The sequence below is a fragment of the Chelmon rostratus genome, chromosome 2 (assembly GCF_017976325.1).
Source record: "Chelmon rostratus isolate fCheRos1 chromosome 2, fCheRos1.pri, whole genome shotgun sequence".
Lineage (NCBI taxonomy): Eukaryota > Metazoa > Chordata > Actinopteri > Chaetodontiformes > Chaetodontidae > Chelmon > Chelmon rostratus.
Window position 1 is genome coordinate 26,083,275 of NC_055659.1, and position 22,774 is coordinate 26,106,048.

Here is a 22,774-nt window from a genome sequence, read left to right on the forward strand (position 1 = left end):
CTCATTAGATGCAAATATTCGGCTGCAGAGTTTGAATCAAAACAATGGAACATCGACTACTGGAAGTCCAGCTTTTGCTTTTTGGCATGAGAACAGAGCTCCCTTCACAGGACACACCTTATCTGGTTCCAAAAGAGACCATATGAGGTTTTAACATGCCTTGTGCCGTTAACCTTTACTGAGATCACACCCAAAACGACCTCCTAATTACCTGGATCTCTGGTCTGGCCACCAGCAGAGAGATATTCTGGTTCCCCTCACTGGTCAGCAGTGCTACAGCGTCCTCCCGGTTCTGGATCTCGACACCGTTGATCTTAGGGGCCGAAGGAAATATTGAATTACCTGATCTTTTTCAAATTAACTGAGAATTCTTTGTTTTGGACCCTTGAAATTTGTATATCCATGCTACATTTAACATTTTTTTCAATACCAATGATTCATTTACAAGCAATAAGGTCATAGAAAAATACAAAAACTGAAAAGCAAAGTCAAACAGTGATCTTACCTGAATGATTTTGTCGCCTTCTCTAATTCTGCCGTCCTTTGCAGCAATGCTGTTTGGATCAATCTGAAAAAAAGAGAATCAGGCAAGAGGTTAAGGTTACTTTTTACCTTCACATTTCTGGGCACATTTCGGAGCTAAAGTGAACATCATCTCTGCTGTCAGTCCTGGCAGCTGCTGTTTGCTAACTGCTGAAGCAGACTGGGATCTACCCTGCTCCACATACCTCGCTAATGTAGATCCCAGCCTCATCCTCATCATCGGTCCTGTAGCAGATCGTTAGGCCGAGCTTGTCCTGGATATTGGCTCGGTACAAATCCACTTCCTGGTGAGACAAATGCACAAATTAATATCCCGTACATCTAGAAATGATCAGCTTGTTTCAAGCGCGAGTAGAGAATGGTAGTATATTTGCTCATGTTTCTCTGGACGGACGGAATATATTGACTACGAAATGGGATCATGGAGCAACAGTGATCCATCAATCACTGTAATGAATCTTTCAGCTGGATGCAGGGAAGCCATTGGCTTTCTGAGAGGACCGCTGACAGAATGACAGATGGTGCAGGGGACTGCAGACGGGCAGAGTCCCGTTTTTCACTTGTCAACACCTGTAATCTCACAGATACAGATAAAGATACGAGCAGCGTTGTTCTTCGAGAGCAGAGGATGGGCTCTGTGAGGGTTAACCCCCCGAAAACAACAGAGTCGCAGCTGAATACTGAAGACTGTCTTAAAGGAATAGTTTGACATTTTGGGAAATATGTTTAGTATAGTAGGTGAACACCTCTTTTCCTAACTGTTAACTTGTTTCAAACTAGTGATTTACTTCATTAGTTTGCATTGATGTATCTTAAGAAAAGTCTCAGCTACTTGACAGCTAAGCAATGTGTACATTGGTTGCTGGGAAACATCTGTAGTGTGAGTGTAGCATCACAAGCTGTAAAACATACAGTTTCAGGCACTGTTGCTAACTTAGTGACTTTCTTTCAAGACCCCTTCAGCAGCATTCATCTTCTACATGGAAAATATGTGTGTTCAGAGTTGTATTAATACACTTTACAATGTGTTTGAAATATCTTGTTATGCGAACAAGCTGCCATTGTTTGGTCATCTAGTTGAGGTATTCTGTGTTGTTTCAGTGAAATGTAATTAAAAACTTGGCAGCATACATCATTAAAATAACATTTAGATCAAGTGTTCGTCAGATGTGTTGACATTAGCCTTTATTATTCATACTAAATGGGTAATATGTCAGCAGGCTAATGCAAACTTTGCTACTGAGCTTTAGTAACAGCTAATCTTTATGTAAGAACTAGCTTGTGTGCAACTCATTTTAATTTAGTCATACATGCATGTCCACTTAACGAACACTTGCATTATAACTTGGCCACGTTTTCAAAATGTCAAACTATTCTTTTCAATATTCCACATGAAAAAAAAAGATTTAATGGCATCAACTTACTTTAATTGGTTACTAGAATTCATACAGACATCTTATTATTTTTTATTTAATCTTGCGTCAGTCATGTCAGAAACGTGAAAAGGCCCAAAGGCAAAGTGATGCAAACTGACTGATTGCCACTGGGGTTAGTCAGTGTTTGTCTGCTGCACATCTGCCATTAGCCGCCCTCAACTTTACCTTTCCAGTCTTAGCCTCACAGTTCCTCCGTGGATGTTATTAATATCAAACAGTAGGTGGCTGGGCTTTAATGGGAGGGGGCATCAGGGTCAGCGGAGGTCACTGAAGGAGCACAACAAAGGCTTTGATCGCGGCCTCATCGTGGCCTCATCCAGACATTGTTAGCGTGCATCATCAGATTCATCACTGCGGACCTATTATCTCTGCCATCTAATTATCCACCGGGCCTCATCTCCACTGCGTAGGAGCCGAGGAAGACTTATTAGCCCATGTCACTAATAAGTAATGATGTCACCGCTGTGCATCTGCTGGAACAACCCAGCAACTCGATTCCTGTCTGGCCTACATCTCAATGTCTGCATGAAGGAGAGTGCCCCATCAATAACTGTGATACATCAGGATTTGTGGTCGCTAGCAGGGCCATTGGACTGGAGACACAGAGGCGACCTCGGCTCTGCTTGTGTAGCAGTAACGCAATGCTGTCTGAGTGTAGATCTTCACTGAAAGGAGAGTGGAGGAGAAGGGACGGAGCTGATGCTCACCTCGTATTCCAGCTCCTCGCGCTCTATGTCCTGCTGTATGCCCTCCAGGAAGTCATTGGGGTCAAAGTATGCATGCCCTGGAGGATGCCTGAGGAAAGAAAAAGAGCGTTTGATAAACTGGAAAAGAACGGAATGCAAATTTAACACGTAGTAACCCACACACACACACACACACACACACACCCACACACACACACACACACACACGCATAAAAAAATAATTTACTAATACATTTGTCAATCTGGATTAAATTGCCCCAGAGTTTGAAAATAAAATGAGAAGTAGAGAGGAAGTAATAAGAAGTCAACGTAGAAATCACTCTTGAATCAGATATATTGAAGCTACACCCAGAGGCTAATCACAAATTAACATGCCATGTTATTAATTTGACTCAGAAATCAATTACAGAAATCACGTTTGTTCATTAAGAGGCAACTGCTGCTGCCACAGAGTGTAAGATGTATCCAGACTCTCTGAGCCCCAGGGCCTAACACACACACACACACACACACACACACACTTACTCTAACCACAACCACAACTACTTAACCCTAACACTTACCCTAAGCCTGACCTTAACCGAATCTTAGGCCAAGTCTTCAGCCTAAAATTTAATGATTTATGTTATGGGGACTTTTTTTGTCTCCATAAAGAAGATGAGTGAAAATGTAAACAGATTTATGTCCACACACACACACACACAGAGCGAGAGAAAGAATAGATGCACTTTGGGAATATGCAAATCCAAATGAAGTGAAGCATCATTTGAATGTGTGTGTGCCCTGGAGGAGCAGTCACCTCCAGCACGTGACAAACATCCTGTGTGATCACAGCAGTGGTGAAGAAGACAATGCATTAACTATCAAGGTGAAAGGTCTGATCGTCTCTGACAGTGAAGTGACCGTTTTAAAACTGCTGGCTCCTGACACCACAGATTTAATGCATTGTCTCATTTATAGTGGACTTCCTGAAAACATGTTTACTACTCCTTTTGTTACCACAGTGATAATGCAACTTAACAGGAGGTTTTAAAGATCACTGTCTACTAGTCTCCCCATCACCAGAATGACGTAGAAGACTTTGTGGTTGGCATCAGAGGGCCAAATTGCTTCAGGTACTGGTAAGACGATGAAATACGATCCAAAAGTGCTGGTTTGAGCAATAAACCCATCAGTTGGATGGCTTGTGAAACACCAAAACAGTGCCTGCACAGGGGGTTATAACACTCAGACAGAGGGTTTTACAACCATTCTACCTGTCATTGTGACGATCGAGAGCTAAAGAGTAGAAATACAGCATTCGTGTTACAAAGTATTGCACCTTGCAGCCTTGTGGGTTGTCGCTGCATTGCGTTGTGATAAAAGTTGAGTCAGGCTGATCAGGGCAAAACTTATGACATTCAAATGAATGAGGGAGCTGCTTTTCTCAGTGCAGTGCTGTTACCTGAACACAGCTGGTGCTTCATCCCTAGCCTGACAGGAGTCCAGCTACCCAGGTGTGCCAGAGCTAGGCCACTGTTGAGCCAACACATTCTGGCTACCTGGGCAATCATGAATTAGTGATGGAAGAGAGCATTTCTGTGATCTTTATCTTCTTTCATTTTGCTATTTGCATGTACTCAGTTATTAGCTACAGAGGCAGATGTAGGACACAGCTGCAGATACAGGACTTTTAAATGGAGGAGGGCCTGCTTTGGTGGGAGTTTTGTCCACTCTGCCACGTTCAGTTCCCTGTTTGCTTGTGTATAATGTGCATGTTTACATCTGCATGTAGGCATACGTGTCAATAAAGTCTATACATACAGTATGTATGCTGGTTTTTCAATTTCTACACTATATATTCTAACATCACTGGACTGTCCATGAAGAGATGAAGGCAGCTTTTCATCCACTGAGCCAACACTGGCTGGAGGAAATGTCTATTGTTTGTCAGGGCCGTGACTGATCCAGAATCTGTGCCCATGCTAGCAGGGCTTTCCCTCTAGTTCTTCATGAGTCTGCACTTACTCCTCTGGAAGCAGATACTCCTCCAGCTCCGTCATGGGGGGTGAAGAGGGGGGCAGCTGTGTAAGGGCCATGATGTGTTGGAGGGTGATGTCAGTCTGGGTGCTGATGTCTGAGACCTGGGAGTCAGCGGCCGGGCTGACCAGTTTGGGGTGCGGGGCTCGGCGCAGGACCTGGACCACGATGGGCTCCTTGGCGGTGCGGAAGGCCTCCACCGCCTGGTCGTGGGTGGCCTTGGAGAGGTCCTTGCCATTGACCTGGAAGAAGAAGCAGAGGGAGACAATTCAGCAGTTTTTCTTACGGATTCTGCACGGTGTGTTGATGGAGGGCGGCAATCACGAGGATGCAACAGTTCCTTCATCCGTTTGGTGTCGTAATCTCTCAGACTGAAGAGGATATTCATTCTGCCTGATGGATGTAATCATTATCTCTGATGATTAAGGCCTCACATGAAGCACTGTGCTCACACAAACTCAGCAGCGATGTTCTGTTTGAGAAATGACTCATTACTGCCTCAGCTTGTTTTACAGGGTCACAGTCGGACCAAGCAGAATAAGACCTTAATTAGGAAGAGTCTCTCTTTAATTAATCAAGGTCATTAGCTGAGGCTGCATGGAGGAGCCCTCATTTAGCTAAGTAATTTCTCAGCGGAGGATAAATTTGACCTGCTGTCAGAGACAGTGGAATGGGTGCCGCACGCTAACCTGAGAAGATTAATTTGAGCAAAAGGCCGCGGCGTGTCGCAGAGAAGAGGCTAATTAAGTTTGGTCGAGCCACTTAAGGCCCGCGTGTGCTGATGAGTGATGAGCGCAGGCCGCGCTCTCAACACGATGTGTCGCCACATCCAGTCAGGTTTACAGTGAAGTAAAGAGGATTTTAAGGCTGCACACAGATCATCACTGGATCTATGTGTGAAGAGATGTTAAAACCCTAAACAGGTGGTAGCTTTGTAAACTTTAGAGTTGAACCCACCCCCCCGCCTGCATGCACATATCATCCAGAGTCACCACTCTGACCCTCTGCTTTATCAGGGTTTGCACAGAGCCGCCGTTCCGCTTTCAATCACCACATCAGATGGAATTTGTTGGTTTGTGATTCCTGAATGTGTTGAAAGCTTTGATAGGATCTCAGCCTGGGGCCCTTCTCATTTCACAGACTCAACGCTCGCTTCTCCTGTCTCCCCACTGCAGACACAGACACACACACACACACACACACACACACTCAAAGCTGTCTTAGAGTGAAGCTACTTTCTAGCAGGAGCATGTAGCGTTGCAGGTCATTAGGCGTATCATAAATCTTTAGCATCCCTTCTCTCTCCTCCTGACATCTAACATACATGCAAGCCTATGTTTGAAGATTAATTCTCTGATAAACATGTGGCTGGCTGGTTCACCAGCCTCCGGCCATGGTTGCCTCATCTGAATTCATGGCATAGTTTGCAGACTTAACCGTGGTGCTGCACATAAGGAGTAGCAGTGATATTAAATCGGCTCCAGGGAAATAACGCTGCATTTTTTTTTTCTTTTACAAAATCTGACTTTGACCCAGGCTATAAAGCTGAGTACATATTTCCATAAAGAAGTGCATATAGAAACTAAAGGCACTGGGCTTGTATGTGTGTGCTCAGAGAAGGGATGGAAGAGGAGAGAACCTTAGAGGAGGCTATGTGGCCACTAACAACCAGAGCAGATAAATGCTAATCCTGGGCCTGCAGGATAATTGGATCATCTCAGCTGACTTAAACTTCTACTTCTTCCGCATCAAAAATTAATAGTTCATCTATTTGCAGTTTGCTCTGAATAATTCGACTTTGAGAAAAGCGAGTTATCACATCACAGAATACTAATGGAAGAAATCCTACGGACAAAGCAGCCTTGAGGTATAAGGAGACTGGCCTCTCGCTCAAAGAAAAAATGTAAAACTGGTCTTGACCGAGCTGTAACACAACCAAACCAAGGGAACTCACAACGTGAAAGAAAACCTCTGCACTCCTAATTGTTGTCGCTGCTGGTAATAAGCCTTCCTATAATCACACGGGCCCTTCATCCTCAGCCATCTTTGTTTCCCACAGCGCGCCATGATGTTGTACATCAGCTGAGGAATACAAGCGCCTTTGTGCTTTCTCCTCTCTGCATGCAGGCAACCTGGTTGCCAGGAATCCCGGGGCTACTTGAAGGCAGCGGACCAGAGACAAAGCCTTTAGCCCCCGTCTCGTTGAGCCCGAAGCATTCTGCCTCAGTGCTCTCAATGGGGGGAGTCTCCTCCCAGCTGCGGAGGGGGTCCCACGACCTCCATTCACCACACTCACCTCTGACACAGAGCGGCCCTTTGCAGCACACTGGGAAAAAACACACAACACTCCCGTGACACAATACACAATGCTCCACCACCGCTGGGCTCTCCAGCTATGCCACGTTAACCCTGCGACTTAAAGCAGCCGCAGTTCAGCAGCTTGTGAAGAACAGAGAACTCAATTCACGCAGAAATGAGCCGAAGACACCGGGCTGGAGCAGCTCTGGTACCACGAACGCCTCCTCAACTGTAATCTGAGGCCAGATTTGCCTTTTGCAAACTTGAGCTGCTGTTCATGTTGACACAACGCGACGATGACGGGCACGCAGAAATGACTCTGGTGCATCCTCTGAGAGGGGTCTCTGTTAAATCCATTTTAATGACAACAGGGCAGCAAGGCCCTCCTTTAAGGAATACTAATTAGGTCTAACTCACAAGTCTGCTGGGCCGGTGTCAGGTGAGGAATTTACACAGCTGTGGCTTTGTTACTCACGGCCTATTTTCTTTAATTAAAATATCACGTTGGATCTGTAAGCAACAGGAATCAGGGATCTGCATCCCTGCACAGGATTTGCTGTTTCAGAGCAATTCCAGATTTCAGTTTCCCTCAACGGCGCACGCACGAGATAGCTACGTCAGTCTTCAGCCTTCTCGGTAATAATTAGGGGCACCAGGGGTGAGCAGCGCTGCGAGCCCTGGCGTGGTATCTTCCATGGAAGGCAAATCGAGCTGGATTGAGATGTTGATGTGGGAATCCGTGTGTGTGTGTGTGTGTGTATCTATTCAGTGATAGCTAACCTGCTGCCAAAGATGGTTATCTGCCAGGCAGTGAGCTCGACCTCTTTCATTATTATGTTCATTATTGTTATGGTAGATGTGGCGAGGCTGCCCCAGGTTTTCATTTATTCTTGATTTAATCAAGTGGTCTCATTGAAATTGAGCTTTCTTATTCATGAGAACACCCCAAAAAAACAAAAAAGATTGAAATTAGTGTGCATTAACATGAGATGGAAAAGGGTCGTAAGGGGGGCAGGCGCCAAGCCCTGCCCCCCTTATGTCGCTCAGGTTTCTGGTCTTCCACATCACATACACAGTTTTATGATGATGGCAGATTCATCACTCAAATTTCTCGTACGCTTTTTCTAAAAGCAGGTTCTTGATTTCAGACAGAGGTAGCAAACGACCGCCAATATTTCACAACTGACTGGCAACATCAGGCAGCTGAGCTGACATCAGCTCCATGAGTTGTGCAGTAGACTGGACAGCTGACTTGTTACCTGTTACCAATCAACCTGTTTGGAATGATCCAAACAGGTGTTTTTGGAGCATTCCACATCTTTCCCAGTCTGTTGTTGCTCCTGTCTCAACTTGTTTGAAACGTGTTGCTGCATCAAACTCAGAATAAGCAGATATTTACAAAAAACAATGACTCTGATGAGGTCAGGCATGAAATATATTGCCTATAACTGTACTGTTTCCAATTGAGTATATGTGAAAAGAGATGAACAAGTTGTCACATTTTGCTTTATTTAAGTTTTACACGGTGTCCCAGCACCACCCTGCCAGTAACACGAGCCCCAGTTCTCATTATCGCACAGAAAAGCTTTTGCAGGATATTAAGTCAATTCACTGACTGTGTTGTGTAACATTAGTCTTTGATAGGACCATTCAATCACCACGTAATCCTCTAATAAAGAGGAGAAGAACATCATTAAAGAGCCAGTGTTTCTGTTCCTCGGGGAGACACAGCGAGGTGAACAGAGTGGAAACTCTGCCAGGCGAACGGTGCCTTTCAGAGGCGGGTTAGAGGAAACCCTGGGAACTTCACTCTATAGACAAGCATTTTAAAGAGCCGGGGCGCTCGCCTCCTCTTTCTGGTCGGCTACACTTCTTAGACGAATTCTTCAAAGTCTGTATTTCGGAACGGCGTGGAGCGCCGACGTGACGGAGGGCGTTAAGACTTGAAGGCTTATTTTCCGAGCGGCATATGTAACGTTTGAGTGGCAGTGTGAATGTGGGTCATTCTTCTTGAAAAACACAGTTAATCCCTCTTTTATTTCACTTTTAACCATTTTCACAAGAAAGACATAAAATTCGAGGAGCGGCCGGTGACGTCTCAGTGTGTGTGGATGTGCACACTTCTGAACGTGTCTTGAAGGCTTCCTCTAACTGAGCGGACAGAAAACTCCCCACGGTGTGAGGCTTGAAAACACAGCAGTCTTTATTTACCGCAGTGTGCGAGCTTACTGAGGATTACAGAGCAAACAGCTAAAAACGTAATGCGGACTGAAAGAGACACCACTGTTTACTTCCACCTAATCTCTTTGAAGCATGGGACATTGTATTGTCCACAGTAGATCAAGCAAGAGCCCAAACCACTTCCAGCATGCTTTCTGCTTCCTGTCTCTGGTCTAATGGGCCCAACTGAAGGTGTGAACTTCTCCTTTAAAGACCTTTCACCTGTTTCATCCATTGTGTTTTTGAATAAACTATGTAGAAATGATCTAAAATCTAAATGGTTGAGCTAATTCTCAGGCATTTATTAGTAACTCACACTCATCTGACTAAATCTGACGACACTCAAGTGACTCATCTGCAAACCCTTGAATAGATACTCCAAAGTTTTATTTGGGTAATTTAACAGAAAAATGAGAACAGGGGTATGAAGGGGAATGAATGTGGAGCTGGGGAAGGTAATATCTGCCAACGGGCCGAAACCCGGGGACGTGTCATGCTTCATTAGCACAGTTATCTAACTCCACGACCCCAGGCTTTCATTCTCTGTCCAGCCACAGCAGCTCCGCACACACACACACACACAAACATGAAGACACACCACATAATAAACACCTGTGAGGCCTGACGGCACATTAAGCTCTGTGCCTGGGCAAAGTCTGTTTGTTCGACACGGCAAAGTCAAGTTTGGTCCAACAGCGATCAAACAGAGAAACGCTCCACTGGAAGAGGACGAGTCAAGAGTCAATCACACACAAAACCCCCCAAAATGAATCTCCTGGATGTCCACAGAAGGACCACAGCTCTGTCCATGCAGGTGGCCTCCACAGTCGGGTCTGAACCGCCGCGCCGCTGACATATGATGCCAGACTCTTCATCAAAAGAGGAGCTCCTGGTCAGCAGACTGCTGGGAGAGGCTCCATGTCAGAGCCTGTTACAGAGAAATAATCCTCCTCAATCACTCAAATGTGCCTGCCTGCTCACAGGCCGCACATGTTTTATTCATTACCGGGTGTATGCACACACAGTACATAAACACAACACAATGAGCATGTACGCTAATTTTATAATCAGCGTGCTGCTAATCACGTTCCCACTGTGGCAATCAGCTTCATGCACCGCTGCTCTTGTAAAACACTTGCTAATTGATGCACAATAAGTGCAGGAAACCTCTCATCTGAGAACGAGAAAGCTGAAATCATCCCTTCCTAAGCCTCCTTGAAAAGGTTCAGACTAACTCTGCACAGCACACCACCAGCTGACATCTGTTACTCCTATATGGATTGTGCTGACTTTGTATTTTAGCCAATGAGTTTGCCATTTACTGAGCAACAGAAATCTCTGTCACTAACCTCCAAGTGAGGTCTTTGGCTTGTCGAGTCGTGTTAGTCAGATGTTAATAAAGAGCCACAGTTTGCAATAGAAGACTTGATCATTATGACTGATTTCCTTGACATCTACATGCGATACTGGCAGACTCTTCTGTCATGGTGTACTTTATATTGCGACTTTGATGATTATCAGTAATGAAACTGATAACGAGGGAAGTGGGAATAAATGGCGATTCAGTCTGATTAACAGGCTCACTTATAGGTGGAGGAAATGCTACTCCTGACTAACACAAAGCTCCTTTCTACTTTGCTTTGCTCACTGACTGCTGCTTTTCCCACCTCTGTCCCGCTGTACTGTCAGGACGTTGTTACAGCTCTGTTGGGGCTGCGATCCCTCCCTGTCATTTGCTTTGGACTGACAGTAAGTACACAGCTCCTGTGAGAGCTCCCCTGTGGCAGCCAGCCACCTGCTCCAGTGTTTAACAGATGTGACGGCACACCGGGCCTGATCTTAGCCGTTATTAAAAACACACAGTGTCAGGCTCCAGTGACTGCGCCCGCTAGCTGGTGATCCCTGCTTTGTCTCTGTACGACGTCTGTGTCAAGCCTCATTACAGGGCCCAAAAGGGCCATCTTCGCTGGTTCCCCTTTTCTGGTGGCTGCTTTGATGGCAGGGGTCTCTGACGGTGCGACAGGGGAGGGGTAGAGGATTGAGGGGATGAGGGGCTGTCTTGTACAAATATTTCCATCTCATTTTTCTGTCTGTCGGGTCCAGAGGATGTCATACTGTGACCATCTGGCGCCACGACAACTTGGCTTCTAGAGCTGAGCATGACATCTTTGCAGCCTTCGATCAGAAATATGGCTAATTAGGCAGTGGCACTTGGAAAGCTTCAGACAGGAAATGCTCCGACGGGCTCATTTGTAAACTTCTATTGCTCTGCAGATCAGTCGTTTTCGGTTTGAGATGCTGTTCCTCTGCAGGGAACAGAGAGAGAGAAAGAGTGACGGAGAGAGACAGATGCAGAGAGAGCTAAGAAAGCAAAGGACTTCGCAAACAAACAATAGTCCAGCTCAGTTCAGTACGGATCACAGCCTCAACAGCCAGCTTGCGCCGAAGCTCTAATTAAGCTCTGGGTCTTGCAAGCGCCGCAGCACGGCGCCACAACCATTATGTGGTGCTTCTGGAGAGATTTAGAGCCCTAGGACTGTCAAACAGAGTTTCCAAGGCCTCTACCTTGAAGTCCCTGACAAAAGCAGCTGAGCTTACATCTCCACATGGTGCTTACCTTTAGCTTTGAAGAGAGAACCGAGGGGTTCGCTGTTGTCAGAAGGGTCAAGTTTAAAAGGGAGCGCTGAGCTTGCCGCGGCCCGGGCTTTTAATGATCATAACGAAAAGGGAAAACACTTATCTAAAATGCCTTGTTGGCTGCATTTAACAGACCCTAACAATGCTTGATATCCAGTATTGCTCTATTGACACTCAGTGCTGTAAACTAACATTTCCAGAAGTGCAATTCCTTGGAGAAAATGATGTATGCAGATGCCAAAGCTGTTCATTAATTCTATCCAAACAAACCGCTAAAGTTACCGAGGCAAGCAAGCATTTCTAATCCTGCTAGGACTGATAAAATGCCTTCAGGTAAAAAAGATGATGCCTGGTCTGTTGAGTCTTAGAAAACAGTGCAACACCATATTTTTCATGCTTCCAACGGGGGAGTTGGAGCTAAGGTGTTTAATGAACTGGAAAGATTTCAAGTGTTCATGGATTATTAAGCCCTCAGAGAGATGACGGGGAGAGCAGAGTGGGCTCTGCGCCAGGCTCACTGATCAAGAGGATCTGCCTGTATTATCAGCAAGGAGAAATAAGACCTCCCAGAATCCCCCAGAGGGACGTCCACACAGGCTCCACTCGCCACCATCTACTGTACCGGGGAAAGGCACAGCGCCACGCAAATGCTGAACACTTAATGCAAAGAAACGCTTCATGTGTGAGTCCTGTGGGCATGACCAGAAGAAGCCTTCATGATGCTCTCGCAGTTGTTTGATCGAAAATGAGACAGAAACATACAGAAAATATACAGGCTGTTCTTCAACTGCGCCACAGCTGCAGAGGTATAGTATACAATGTGAATGCAGGCAAAATGAGCCTGAACTCATTAACCACGGTTAGTAGTTGTAGTTCATGAATGCACCGTCTACTAGGACATATGTAATGATTACACATGCAAAGTGTGTCAGAGGACTGGACCAGTTGTGTCTCTTCTGTAATGTGTGCTGTTTTAGATTGATCATTGTGGTATAATTGGCCAAAGGACATGAAAAACTCACTATTTCTCATAATTCTGAGTAAACAGACAAACTATAAAGCTCCTTGTTGTATTATTGCTGTACTTCAGTCAAGAGAAATGATTACATGACGTGGCCTTGGAACTCCACCGGGTCAAAACTGATCAGGATTCTGCTTTAAAGTCTCACAAGTCCTCATTTTGGCAACTTCAGCTGGCCTCAAATCCAAGTTTACAGCTCTGCCTGATGATGAGAACTAAAAACAGAGGCATCCAAACCAGAGCTGTGCTTCTCTCCACCTGACTGAGCAGAGGAAAAGCTTCATGCTCCTTTCAAGCTCTGCTTAGACAATGAAAGATAGAAAAGTGGAGCAGCAATGATTGGTCAACGAGTCGAGAGAAAAACTATCACAACCAATTTGACAATCAATTCATGAAGTCATTTTTCAAACGTCGTCTCTGCTTCCAGCCTCTCAGTTGAGAAGATCTGCTGCTTTTCTCTGTTTTATGTGAATGTAAAATTCAGTTTCGGACTGTTGATCATCTTGGGCTCTGGTCAAACCGGGATGGATATTTTCACTATTTTTGGAATTTTTTTAATCCAAACCATAACTCAATTAACAATCTGCAGATTCATCAATAATAAAAACAATCATTTGTTGCAGCCCGAAAGAAAAGCTTTCTCAAACTTTCCACCAATCCGATGAGTATGAAACAGAAAGGGGGTCCCGGCCAAGACTTGCTGGATTTGCTTTGGTGGAAAGACAAATTCCTTCCATCACTATGATCGACCTTTAAAAGCAGAAATAGACTCAGAGAGCAGCAGAAACCATCTGTGTCATCTCTGCTGTCATGTTGAAGTTGATTGGCTTGTCTGAGGGGAGCAGAATGACAAACGACTTGTCATGTTAAACCCGACGCACTGACGTTCTCTACAGAGCCCCGATGGCAGACGGAGTAACTGACAAAAGCAAAGACTGCTGTGAGGCGACAGAAGCAGTCGAACGGCCTGCCGGTCCAGGATAACTGACAGGCAAGATGACACTGTGACCGAAGAGAAAGCAGAACAAAAGAAGCGACAGCCCTCGTCCACACACCATGTTTTTGCTGTTGTAAGTTGTCGGCTGGGGGTGCAGGAGTGGAGGGCTTTCTGACCCCAATATTAGCACCCATAATCCATTTATTATGCCACTGCAAAACACCCATCTTTTCTTTGAGAGAAGCCAAAACTACTTAGTCTCTTTTTTCACAAACAGACCTGATCAAAGCCAAACTATCTGCAGGCACAATGTCTGTCCTCCTCTGACGGGAGGGAGCTGCTTTTTAGGGGAGAATAATGAGCGAGATCCACGGAGAGCTCGATCATTACGCTCATTTAAACCAGCCACTGGCCACCGGCACCCTGTGCAGTAAATGGAGATGTAATTCGGTGTGATAGGATGGTAACACTTGGCTGGGGTCCATTATGGATGAAAAGAAGGAGGGGAAAAAAAAAGAAGAAGCAGATTTGAGTAGAGAAGCCACAGCCTCAAAGACGCGCGACAGTCTGTCAGAGCTGTACGCTGTCTGCTGTCAGGCGGGCCGGTGTTTTCACTCATTAGACCGGACTGACACTTGAATCCAAACACTCTCAGATGAATAAACCGGCACTTTGAGTGTGTTGTCTCAATTAAAGCTGACATGAGGCGAAGCCAGCGAAGAAGAGAGAAGGCTGACGGTCGTCTTCTGGGGCGCCACATGCCACTCACGGTGCAAACGATACACCCACATGCTCTCCACTGAAGGAATACATAACACTTCAGTCTGTTTCTTTCCGGCTTCAGCATTAAGCACGTTCCCTTTTAATAATACAATCTGCAATCGGACGATTCTGAGAGCAGAGCGGGGTTAGGTGGGTTCATACTGAGTTCACGTGAGGGCAGAGGAGGTTCAGACAGTGAGGTGGAAGATGCTGCACTAACTCCTGGGGGAAAGGGTGCATCAACATCCAGAATCAATTAGAGTTTCTTTTCCAAATAAATCCAACACGCAAGGTCAGATATCCTGAACAAAGAATGTGACTTTCATGAGTGATTTGTCTATTTTTTCACAGGTCCATGCTGATGGCTTGAAACTGTTCATTTTTTGTCCAAAGATATTCAATTTACAGTCATATTAAACAAAGAAAAGTAGTAATTCTTCATATTTGAGAAGCTCAGACAATATTTGCCTTTTGTTGCTTGATAAATGTGATAAAATTTTTAGTTGATCAGCTAATCAATGAATTGTTCCAGCACTGATCCAGACTGTATCCAAGTATTGTTTTAACAGACACTTAAAAAAGACAGAAAGAAAAAAAAAACCTGAGCTGTTGTTGCTCTCGTGAAAACATTCTCCCTCTGTGTTAATGGTGCATCTACGACACGCCTGCTCTATTTTCTTTGGTGGAAAAAAATGTGCAAAACAAGCACCCAAGTGTTAAATATAAACTTTAGTGAAAGTCAACCAGGGGTTAAAGGCAGAAAGCTGCGAGTCAGCATTCAGTTGACAATGAGGAGGTGGGCAGTGATCGACACACACACTAGCAGACACATTGAGGGAGCTGTCACCTCTTCATCACCCCCTCCTTTAAGCGCAGCGCGCCACCTCTCGCTGACCCCTGCGGCCAGAGTTCAGGCTGCTCAGCTGCAGGAGCTCCAGCCGACAACTACTCAACTCCACTCCACTCCACTCCAACTCAGCCAGTGACCCCGGAGACACGAGTGGGGCAAAGTCAGAGCACGCGATAAAACACTAAAACCGACCGCGGCACCAGAAGAACAAGAAAGCACAAGAAAACAACCCCGACAGAGTCTCAGGAGCTGCTCCTGAGGCTTGAAGAGGCTCGGTCACAGTACCTGGCAGACTTCGTAGAGTAGTTTATATTGCTCCTCAGGCTTCTGCAGAGTACAGAGGCTGCATCCCATGGTGGAGGGGCTCGCACCATCCAGACTCTCCCCTCAGAGAGAGAGAGAGGCGGCAGATATCTTCTTCTCCTCTCTGAACTGCCTCCCTCTGCCCACTCGGTGGCTTTTTTCCTCAGCCACACAACGACTTTGGCTGACAGGATTGACTTCCCCCCAGCTTGTGGTTGTATCTCTCCGCTCAGCCTCGTCTCTCTCTCTCTCTCACTAACACTCCCCCCCCCACTCCCGCCTCGCCTCACATGCTCCCTCCCTCTCCGACGCCCTCCCAGCCTGCAGCTGAGCTTACGGAGGCCTGCGCCGGAGCTCGGCTATATACACCTCCTCATGTTTATTAAGCAGCCGCTCATTGATTATTCATGAGGAGGTCCAACACGTTGGGGTTGACCAAAGAGGCTGACATCCTGCGAGATGAAGTCTTCTTAATTAATAAACATCATTGGACCTATTGTGCAGAAACAAGCTGAGCCACAGAGAGGCTTTTCATTTCATGACAAGACTAATATGCTTCTCTCGAGGGGTCCCAGAAGCTTGTTTGTTAACAGTTCCAGACTTTTAATTTGAAATGCAAAGTGTGACAAGAAGACACTCATCTGTGACGACGGATCAAGCGCTAAATATTTGTGACTTCTGCTTCCAAAGCTATGCTCTGCAGCTTTGTTGCGGCGTTCCCTTTCTGTGCCCCAGTTAAATTAGCAGTTGGTGACCTCTGGTTTACTAATCCAGCAGAAAGAGACACTGAGCACTCTTTCCTCGTGTGTTTCTCTGCAAATACACAAGCGAAACGCCAGGGAAAACAAATAAACCAGATAAATGTTTGTGTCGGCCATCTCCAGCGCAGCCGGATAGACTTTTCCCAGCGGAGCATGTTGTGCGTACCGTCATACAGCACAGATCTCTGGGTCCTTCTTGGGATCCGCTGCCCTGTGTGCAGACAACGGGTACTGCTGCATTGGCAGACCTGGCATCTGTCCTGCTGGCTGGTGTGGTGTCACACAGCCAACCGAAGATAAACATCCTTTAGGGGCAACAAATGCTGTTGCTGGTTATTCTGTTGGTTTGTAGACTTTGCATTTTCACAGGCAGCTGCAGTGCAACAGTGTGATTTCTTTGCTCGCGCCCTTCACAGCTCGATCCCACTCTTGTTGTGAAATACAAAGGATTGCTTCAATTAAGCCCATGGTGCTAAGCCACATACCTGGATAGATTTCATGGCAGGATGGGGGTGGTCCTGTGGGGGAAACCCTGACTGCTAGTGATAGTGGTATTTCCTCCTGCCAGATGTGTCCAGTGATCCCTATCTATCAGCACGTCCACGGCTCCAGCGCTTTTCCAAGACAGCCGTATTATTAGCGAGGCTCGACGGTTTCCAGTCAAATGTCAGGCAAATTTTATGTAAATTTTTTCAAATGTCACACCAAACGTAACGCAAAGCCTGAGGGTGGAGTCAAACTGTATTACAAAAACTACGAAAATGGAAGCTGCTCTATGATGTCAACTAATGGTCTTGATTTTTCAGACAAAGAAACAAAGAAGGAACTGCAATGCACTGTGCACAAAGCCCTATATCCAGCTGCAGTTCATATCGTACACTGATGTGAAGGAGTGCAGCCTTTCTGCAGGGTTTTGGCAGAATCGCAATTCACATTTTTTGGCTATAAACATTGCTACACTTTTTGTTAAATGTGTTGCCACAGGTTTTCATGGCATAATTTATGTATTGGCAAAAAACACTCCCGCCTCAAGCAAAGTCTTTTTTAGAATTTTATCAGAAATTTCCATTTCTATTCAGCTTCCCTTATTTCTAATTTACATAAAAACACTTGGATGGGAATTCGGCTAATGAGATTTCACTTTTCCATTTAATCTCTGTGTTTGTATTCTGTCCAGGTGCTATTAACCAAAGGCTGTCTTCAAATAAATTCTCATCTTTTTCCCACAACCTTAACCGCACAGAATACTGGACAGTCTACAAAACTGATATGAAAATAAGACCCTTAAGGCACAGGAAGTGATGGTGACAAAAATCTGCCGCGGGCAAACCTTGAAAACATCTGTGTGAACCTAACAATCATTCATAATTACTGCGGGCTTTGCTCGTCTGGGTGTTAGGCTCAAACTTTCATCCAGTGTAGCATGAAAACCAATTCTACGCTCACATTAGCTGCACTGTTGTGCCTGGGGCTGGGATCAGTGGAGAGCCTTAGCCGGCGCTGTTGCCCGGCTAATCTTTCTTTCACACTGAGATTATCCCATTCATAAAGTCAAAATGGAGACACAGCTCCGATATGAACAACTGCACTAAAGGTTATGGCAGCTGTTGCAGACAAAATATGCGTATTAATGAATAATCGGCAGCAGTAAAATATGGTGCAGAGGAGTCACTGAGGACCTGTTCGACCACAAGCAGGGGAGAAGTGTCTGCACACTGTCCGTCATTGTGTTTGCAGATTTAATTTTGTCCTTGCTGATTAGATTTCTTGCCCTCGCTGGTGACAAAACCCGCCTCCTCCGTCCCTGCGGTGTGGTTTGATCTGTGGGCTCAGTGGAGAGACACACACACTTCAGCTTTTATTCATTACTGGTCTGGATGGTGACACGGAGTCAGAGGTTCCTATCTCAGCGGGTTCAGACCAAACAATAATAATGCCATGCGGTTTGTTATAATAAACATCAACATTTGGTTTACTCTTTCAAAGCGGCGAGAGGGCGAGAGGTTACCACATCCCCTCCCAATTAGCAACGTGGTTCTCGGGTCCTGTGCATTTGATCTATGCTTGGTTGGATCATTCATATTCATAGAGGCTGCCTGGTGTCGTTCCTGCGTCCCGGTGGGCCCAGTTTAAGAGTCATGGCTTTAACTAGAGCCACAGTGGGATCAGGTGGCGATCGCTGCAGCATGCAGCATCCCTGCGCGGTTTACAACTCTCTGACACGTCGTCTTCCCTCCCTTTGAGCTCTTTATGCTCCTCACATAACTTAAAATACAGACAATTTCACCAGAAGAATAAAGCTTCTACAAACAAAGCTACAAAGCTAGCTAGCAAAGTTACTACTGGGCTGCAAGTTAGTGCTACTTTCATATGTTTGATTAACTGAGCACAAGGTTCAAGGCTTCAAATTGCTTGTTGTGGCAAACTTAACAAGAGAAACAGCTGGTTCTGTACAAAGACAGACAAAAAACATCTACCAGAACCTCTAAACCTCACGAGTTCACGTCACATCACATTTTTTGCATTTTGTGTAAATGTTGAAATATTCCTTTAACTGAATCTGAAGATTTATAGTGTGTGACTGAGGACTAAATGCATATACTGACCCTCATTGTCTCCAGTACACATGATGGCAGAACCATTAAAATGAACGTAACCCAACCTCAACATTTAAGTCTGCTGCTCAAGAAAATGCAAAGCCATTTATCTCTACATCGTGGGAAGCCAGGTCTCAGTGAGCAGAGCTGAGGAGGGATTTTTTAAAAAGGTGGCCTCAACAGGGTGTGGAGCCAAAGTCTGCAGAAGGTGACAACGTGGCAACATGTGAAGAAACAGGACACTGATGGCTGATAGTGATAACACAAGGAAAGAGCATGATGTCCAGGTCCTCTCACACGACTCTAATGCACTGTCCAGACGGCAGGATGAGGGGAAGGGTGAGGGAGGAGGGGTGGAAGATGAAGAACGATAGAGCAACGGGGAAAACTAAATTGGCTACACATTGTAGATCCATGAAGAGAATGTCCTCATGTGGCTTGTCTGTAAAATGTCATTGTTGAGTGCATCAGCAGAGGCTGGATTAACTTCGCTTTACGTCATGTTTCTTAAAGTTAGATTGAAAATGAGGACTTTCCACTGTCCTCAACTGTCCTCAACTGTACTTTTGTGAGGTGAAGCCACAAATGCTGAACAACATAAACAGGAGGATGCAGTTTTCCTGTTTCTGGCAGGACTGGACGCACAGACTCTTCAAAAAGTCTGAAATGGAACGCCACTCAAAGCAAAGCGCACCACTTTCCAAAAAGGCCCGCTTTATAAAGGTTTCTAAATTGGAATAAACAGAATTGATGTTTATTTTTTCACATTTGAATAAGCCATTGAGTCGGCAGTACAAACGTAAGCAAGTAAATAATTAAGAGTCATTGGTTTCTCACTTTCTAATAAGCTGACAGCAATTAACCCATATGTAATTGTAAAAGTTACCTTTAACTTTTAGAAGTTAGAGGTGAGGAATGTAAACAGAGTTTCTGTGTACATTAAGTGCTACTCACCAAAATGCATTTTGTGTATCACTGAGGTCTAACAAATGTGTTGAATACATTCCGCTCCTTCTAAAATATTATGCAAAGCTAATATGCTTTTTGGTGTGAATGCCCCCTCCAGTATGTAACAGCCCTTATATTCTTGTACACACGCAGACTGTGGACACGTATGCAGTTTTGTACACACTACATTTGGTGTGTGTGTGTGTGTGTGTATAAGAGGACGCGCTCCACACATGTGCAGTTAGCGTGTTGCAGGCGTGTACAGCTTGGGTGGCTGCTCGCAAACATTACCGGCTGATAAAAGTTACATCACTGGCAAGAACTGCAGATGAGGAGAGTATAAATTTACCATAAGTAGTCAAACATTTATTGGAGGGGTCCCCTTGATTAAAGAGCCTCTCCACCCATTTTACGCATGACGATTAGGTGCATTATGGGAAATGTAGGATCCAGCATTTTTGGGATCACAAGTGAATTATCTGGACCTCTGCTGCTTTGCTTTTGACCCTTCATTTTACAATCTGTCCTTCGTGAGTCCCTAAACTCTCTAAAACTAAATCTCTAGAGCAGTCCACTCTTTAAGGAACTGGCTAAAAAGAGGACAAAGCAAAAGCAGGTTTCATGCTAGAGTCAAATAACCAACCCAAAAGTTACTGTCACTTACTAGAAAGTGGTAAAAAGCAAACCAATAGATGTTAAACTGAACTGCTAAACAAGAGACACTTTCCTCTGACATCCTCTTCCTGAGGCATGAATATTCTCCAGCAATGGTCAACAGGTTTGGTCCACCAGAGAGAGGATTAGAAGGCCTCCGTTGAGTTGATTTCAGGCATAACTGAGTCCCCTCTGAGGGCTCATATCAGCCCCCCCTCCACCCCAGTCTGCAGAGGATATGAGAGGAGAAGGCAGCTACAATGCTGCCGTGCTAATGGAGATACCAGATGAGCCAACAGGAGCGGCAAGACGGAGCGGGAGCTATCACAAGGGACGTTAAAAGAAGGTGTGAGGAAGACAGACACATGAGACGGAGAGACGCAGGGACGCCACAGAGGATGGAACGGGGCAGAAACAGAAACTAAACGTGTGGAGGAGTTTAATGAGTCTCCAGTTCCTCCCAACTGTACCGCTGGGGCCCGAGCATGCGAGGATCAGCGTGTGTGTGGCTGCGAGCATGTGTGTGTGTGTGTGTGTGTGTATCCACCTCTGAAACACTGGGCTGTGCATAATTTATCAGACAGCTGTCAGCTTTGTACTCCTATTTACTCTGCGAGCCAGATCCTGTGCCAACAGGGAGCCCAGCCAGCAGGAATGACAGCCACCGAAACAGTTTAATTGGAGACTCAAACAACTAATAATGCCATTACTATCGCTTCAGTGTAATTACTTAAGTATGAGGCGATGTTAACAAGGCTGATATGCTAAAACGCTACGGCAACGCTCTTTTTGCACACAAATCCTGATGTCTGACACTGGATATTTCTGGCCAATTAGATTTTGGAGAAGACGTACGATAAATCTGTAAACCGGTTTCCTTTCTTTGAGCTCCCTGAGGCTGTTTCACACTATCAACAACCGGACAGCAAAATGCACATAATTCTACTCTGGGCTGAATGAAATCACCTTCGTTTTTTTTTGGAGAAAAGCAGCTTCAGGCATTTGTTGCGGTGCGGTCACCGAGGTGGTTTATACCCACATTAGGACACAAAAGCAATTATCAGTTTTTGTGCGTGTCCAACAGGGAGGACGCTCTGTCACTCTGCCAACTTGTGGGAACATCGCCCACTTTTCAAAAAGACAACTCTGTCAGGTTCTTCAAGTAAAAACAAACATCGCTCACAAAGGAGTATAGAAGACAGCTGTCTGGCTTTCCAAATGAGCCACTACTGGTGCCAAGTGGATGCAGGCATGGACGGGATGAGTTTAAGTGTAAATTAATTGCTCTTGGTGGGGACAAAAAGTTCTTGCAGTGATTCTCTTGGCTTGGTCCCCGGCCAACCATGCCACAACCCACCACCACCTATGAGAGACCTGTATTTAGCTCCATAATAAGGCTTGCTAAATTACCACCTAACCTTTGCTACTATAAAAATGTCTCCACTACCGTGTGAAGGAGAGGTATAATAAAACACTATTTACAGCTAATTATCCAAATGCCACGACATTCCTGTAGAAGGTAACTCATGGCACTTGTCAACACAGTTATTAGGCGGGATATTAAAAGGAGTTCATATTTCATCCCCTCTCCCGCACTGAGAGAAGGGCTCAATGATGTGCCTCCACTGTGGGGCTCCCTGTAGGGTTCTGCCAACTCTGGAGTCCACGTGGAGTTCCTGTCACCAGCTAATTCCACGAGCCTTCATCACTCCTGGCTCTCCAGCACGCTGGCAGCCAAAGCCTCCAGCTACACTGGGTGCACAGCGAGGAAGCGTGGATGCAAACACTGCTGAGACCGCAGGCAGAGGTGGGAGCTTACAAAGCGAAATGGCTCTGGACTGAGAGAGTACAGAGGCAGTCAGACAACTTGCACCAAGGGTGTCACAGGTTTTGTGTATGGAGTCGACCACCTTTTCATTCTTTGAAGCATTAGAGCTGTATGTGTCAGAGCTGAACCCATTAAAGAGTGGGTCGGCCATTAATCACAGGGGTGGCCCTTCTATCCCCGGCTCCTCTTGTCCACATGTCAAAGTGTCTTTGAGCAAGACTATACTCCAATGTTTGGGAAAGAGTATGTGTGA

The 22,774-nt window shown here is 45.5% G+C and overlaps 1 protein-coding gene across 3 annotated transcripts in view; it reads right to left on the reverse strand.

Moving 5' to 3' along the window:
* Positions 1 to 22,774, reverse strand: part of pdzrn3b (PDZ domain containing RING finger 3b) — a 90,924-nt gene that overhangs the window by 3,736 nt on the left and 64,414 nt on the right. For all 3 annotated transcript variants that reach the window (XM_041959471.1, XM_041959473.1, XM_041959474.1), the window contains 5 exons: positions 4,694 to 4,947; positions 2,687 to 2,774; positions 729 to 827; positions 506 to 568; positions 212 to 313 (listed from right to left, as the gene is read on the reverse strand). In XM_041959471.1, the coding sequence (XP_041815405.1) occupies positions 212 to 313; positions 506 to 568; positions 729 to 827; positions 2,687 to 2,774; positions 4,694 to 4,947 (606 nt within the window). The remainder of the gene's footprint in view (positions 1 to 211; positions 314 to 505; positions 569 to 728; positions 828 to 2,686; positions 2,775 to 4,693; positions 4,948 to 22,774) is intronic.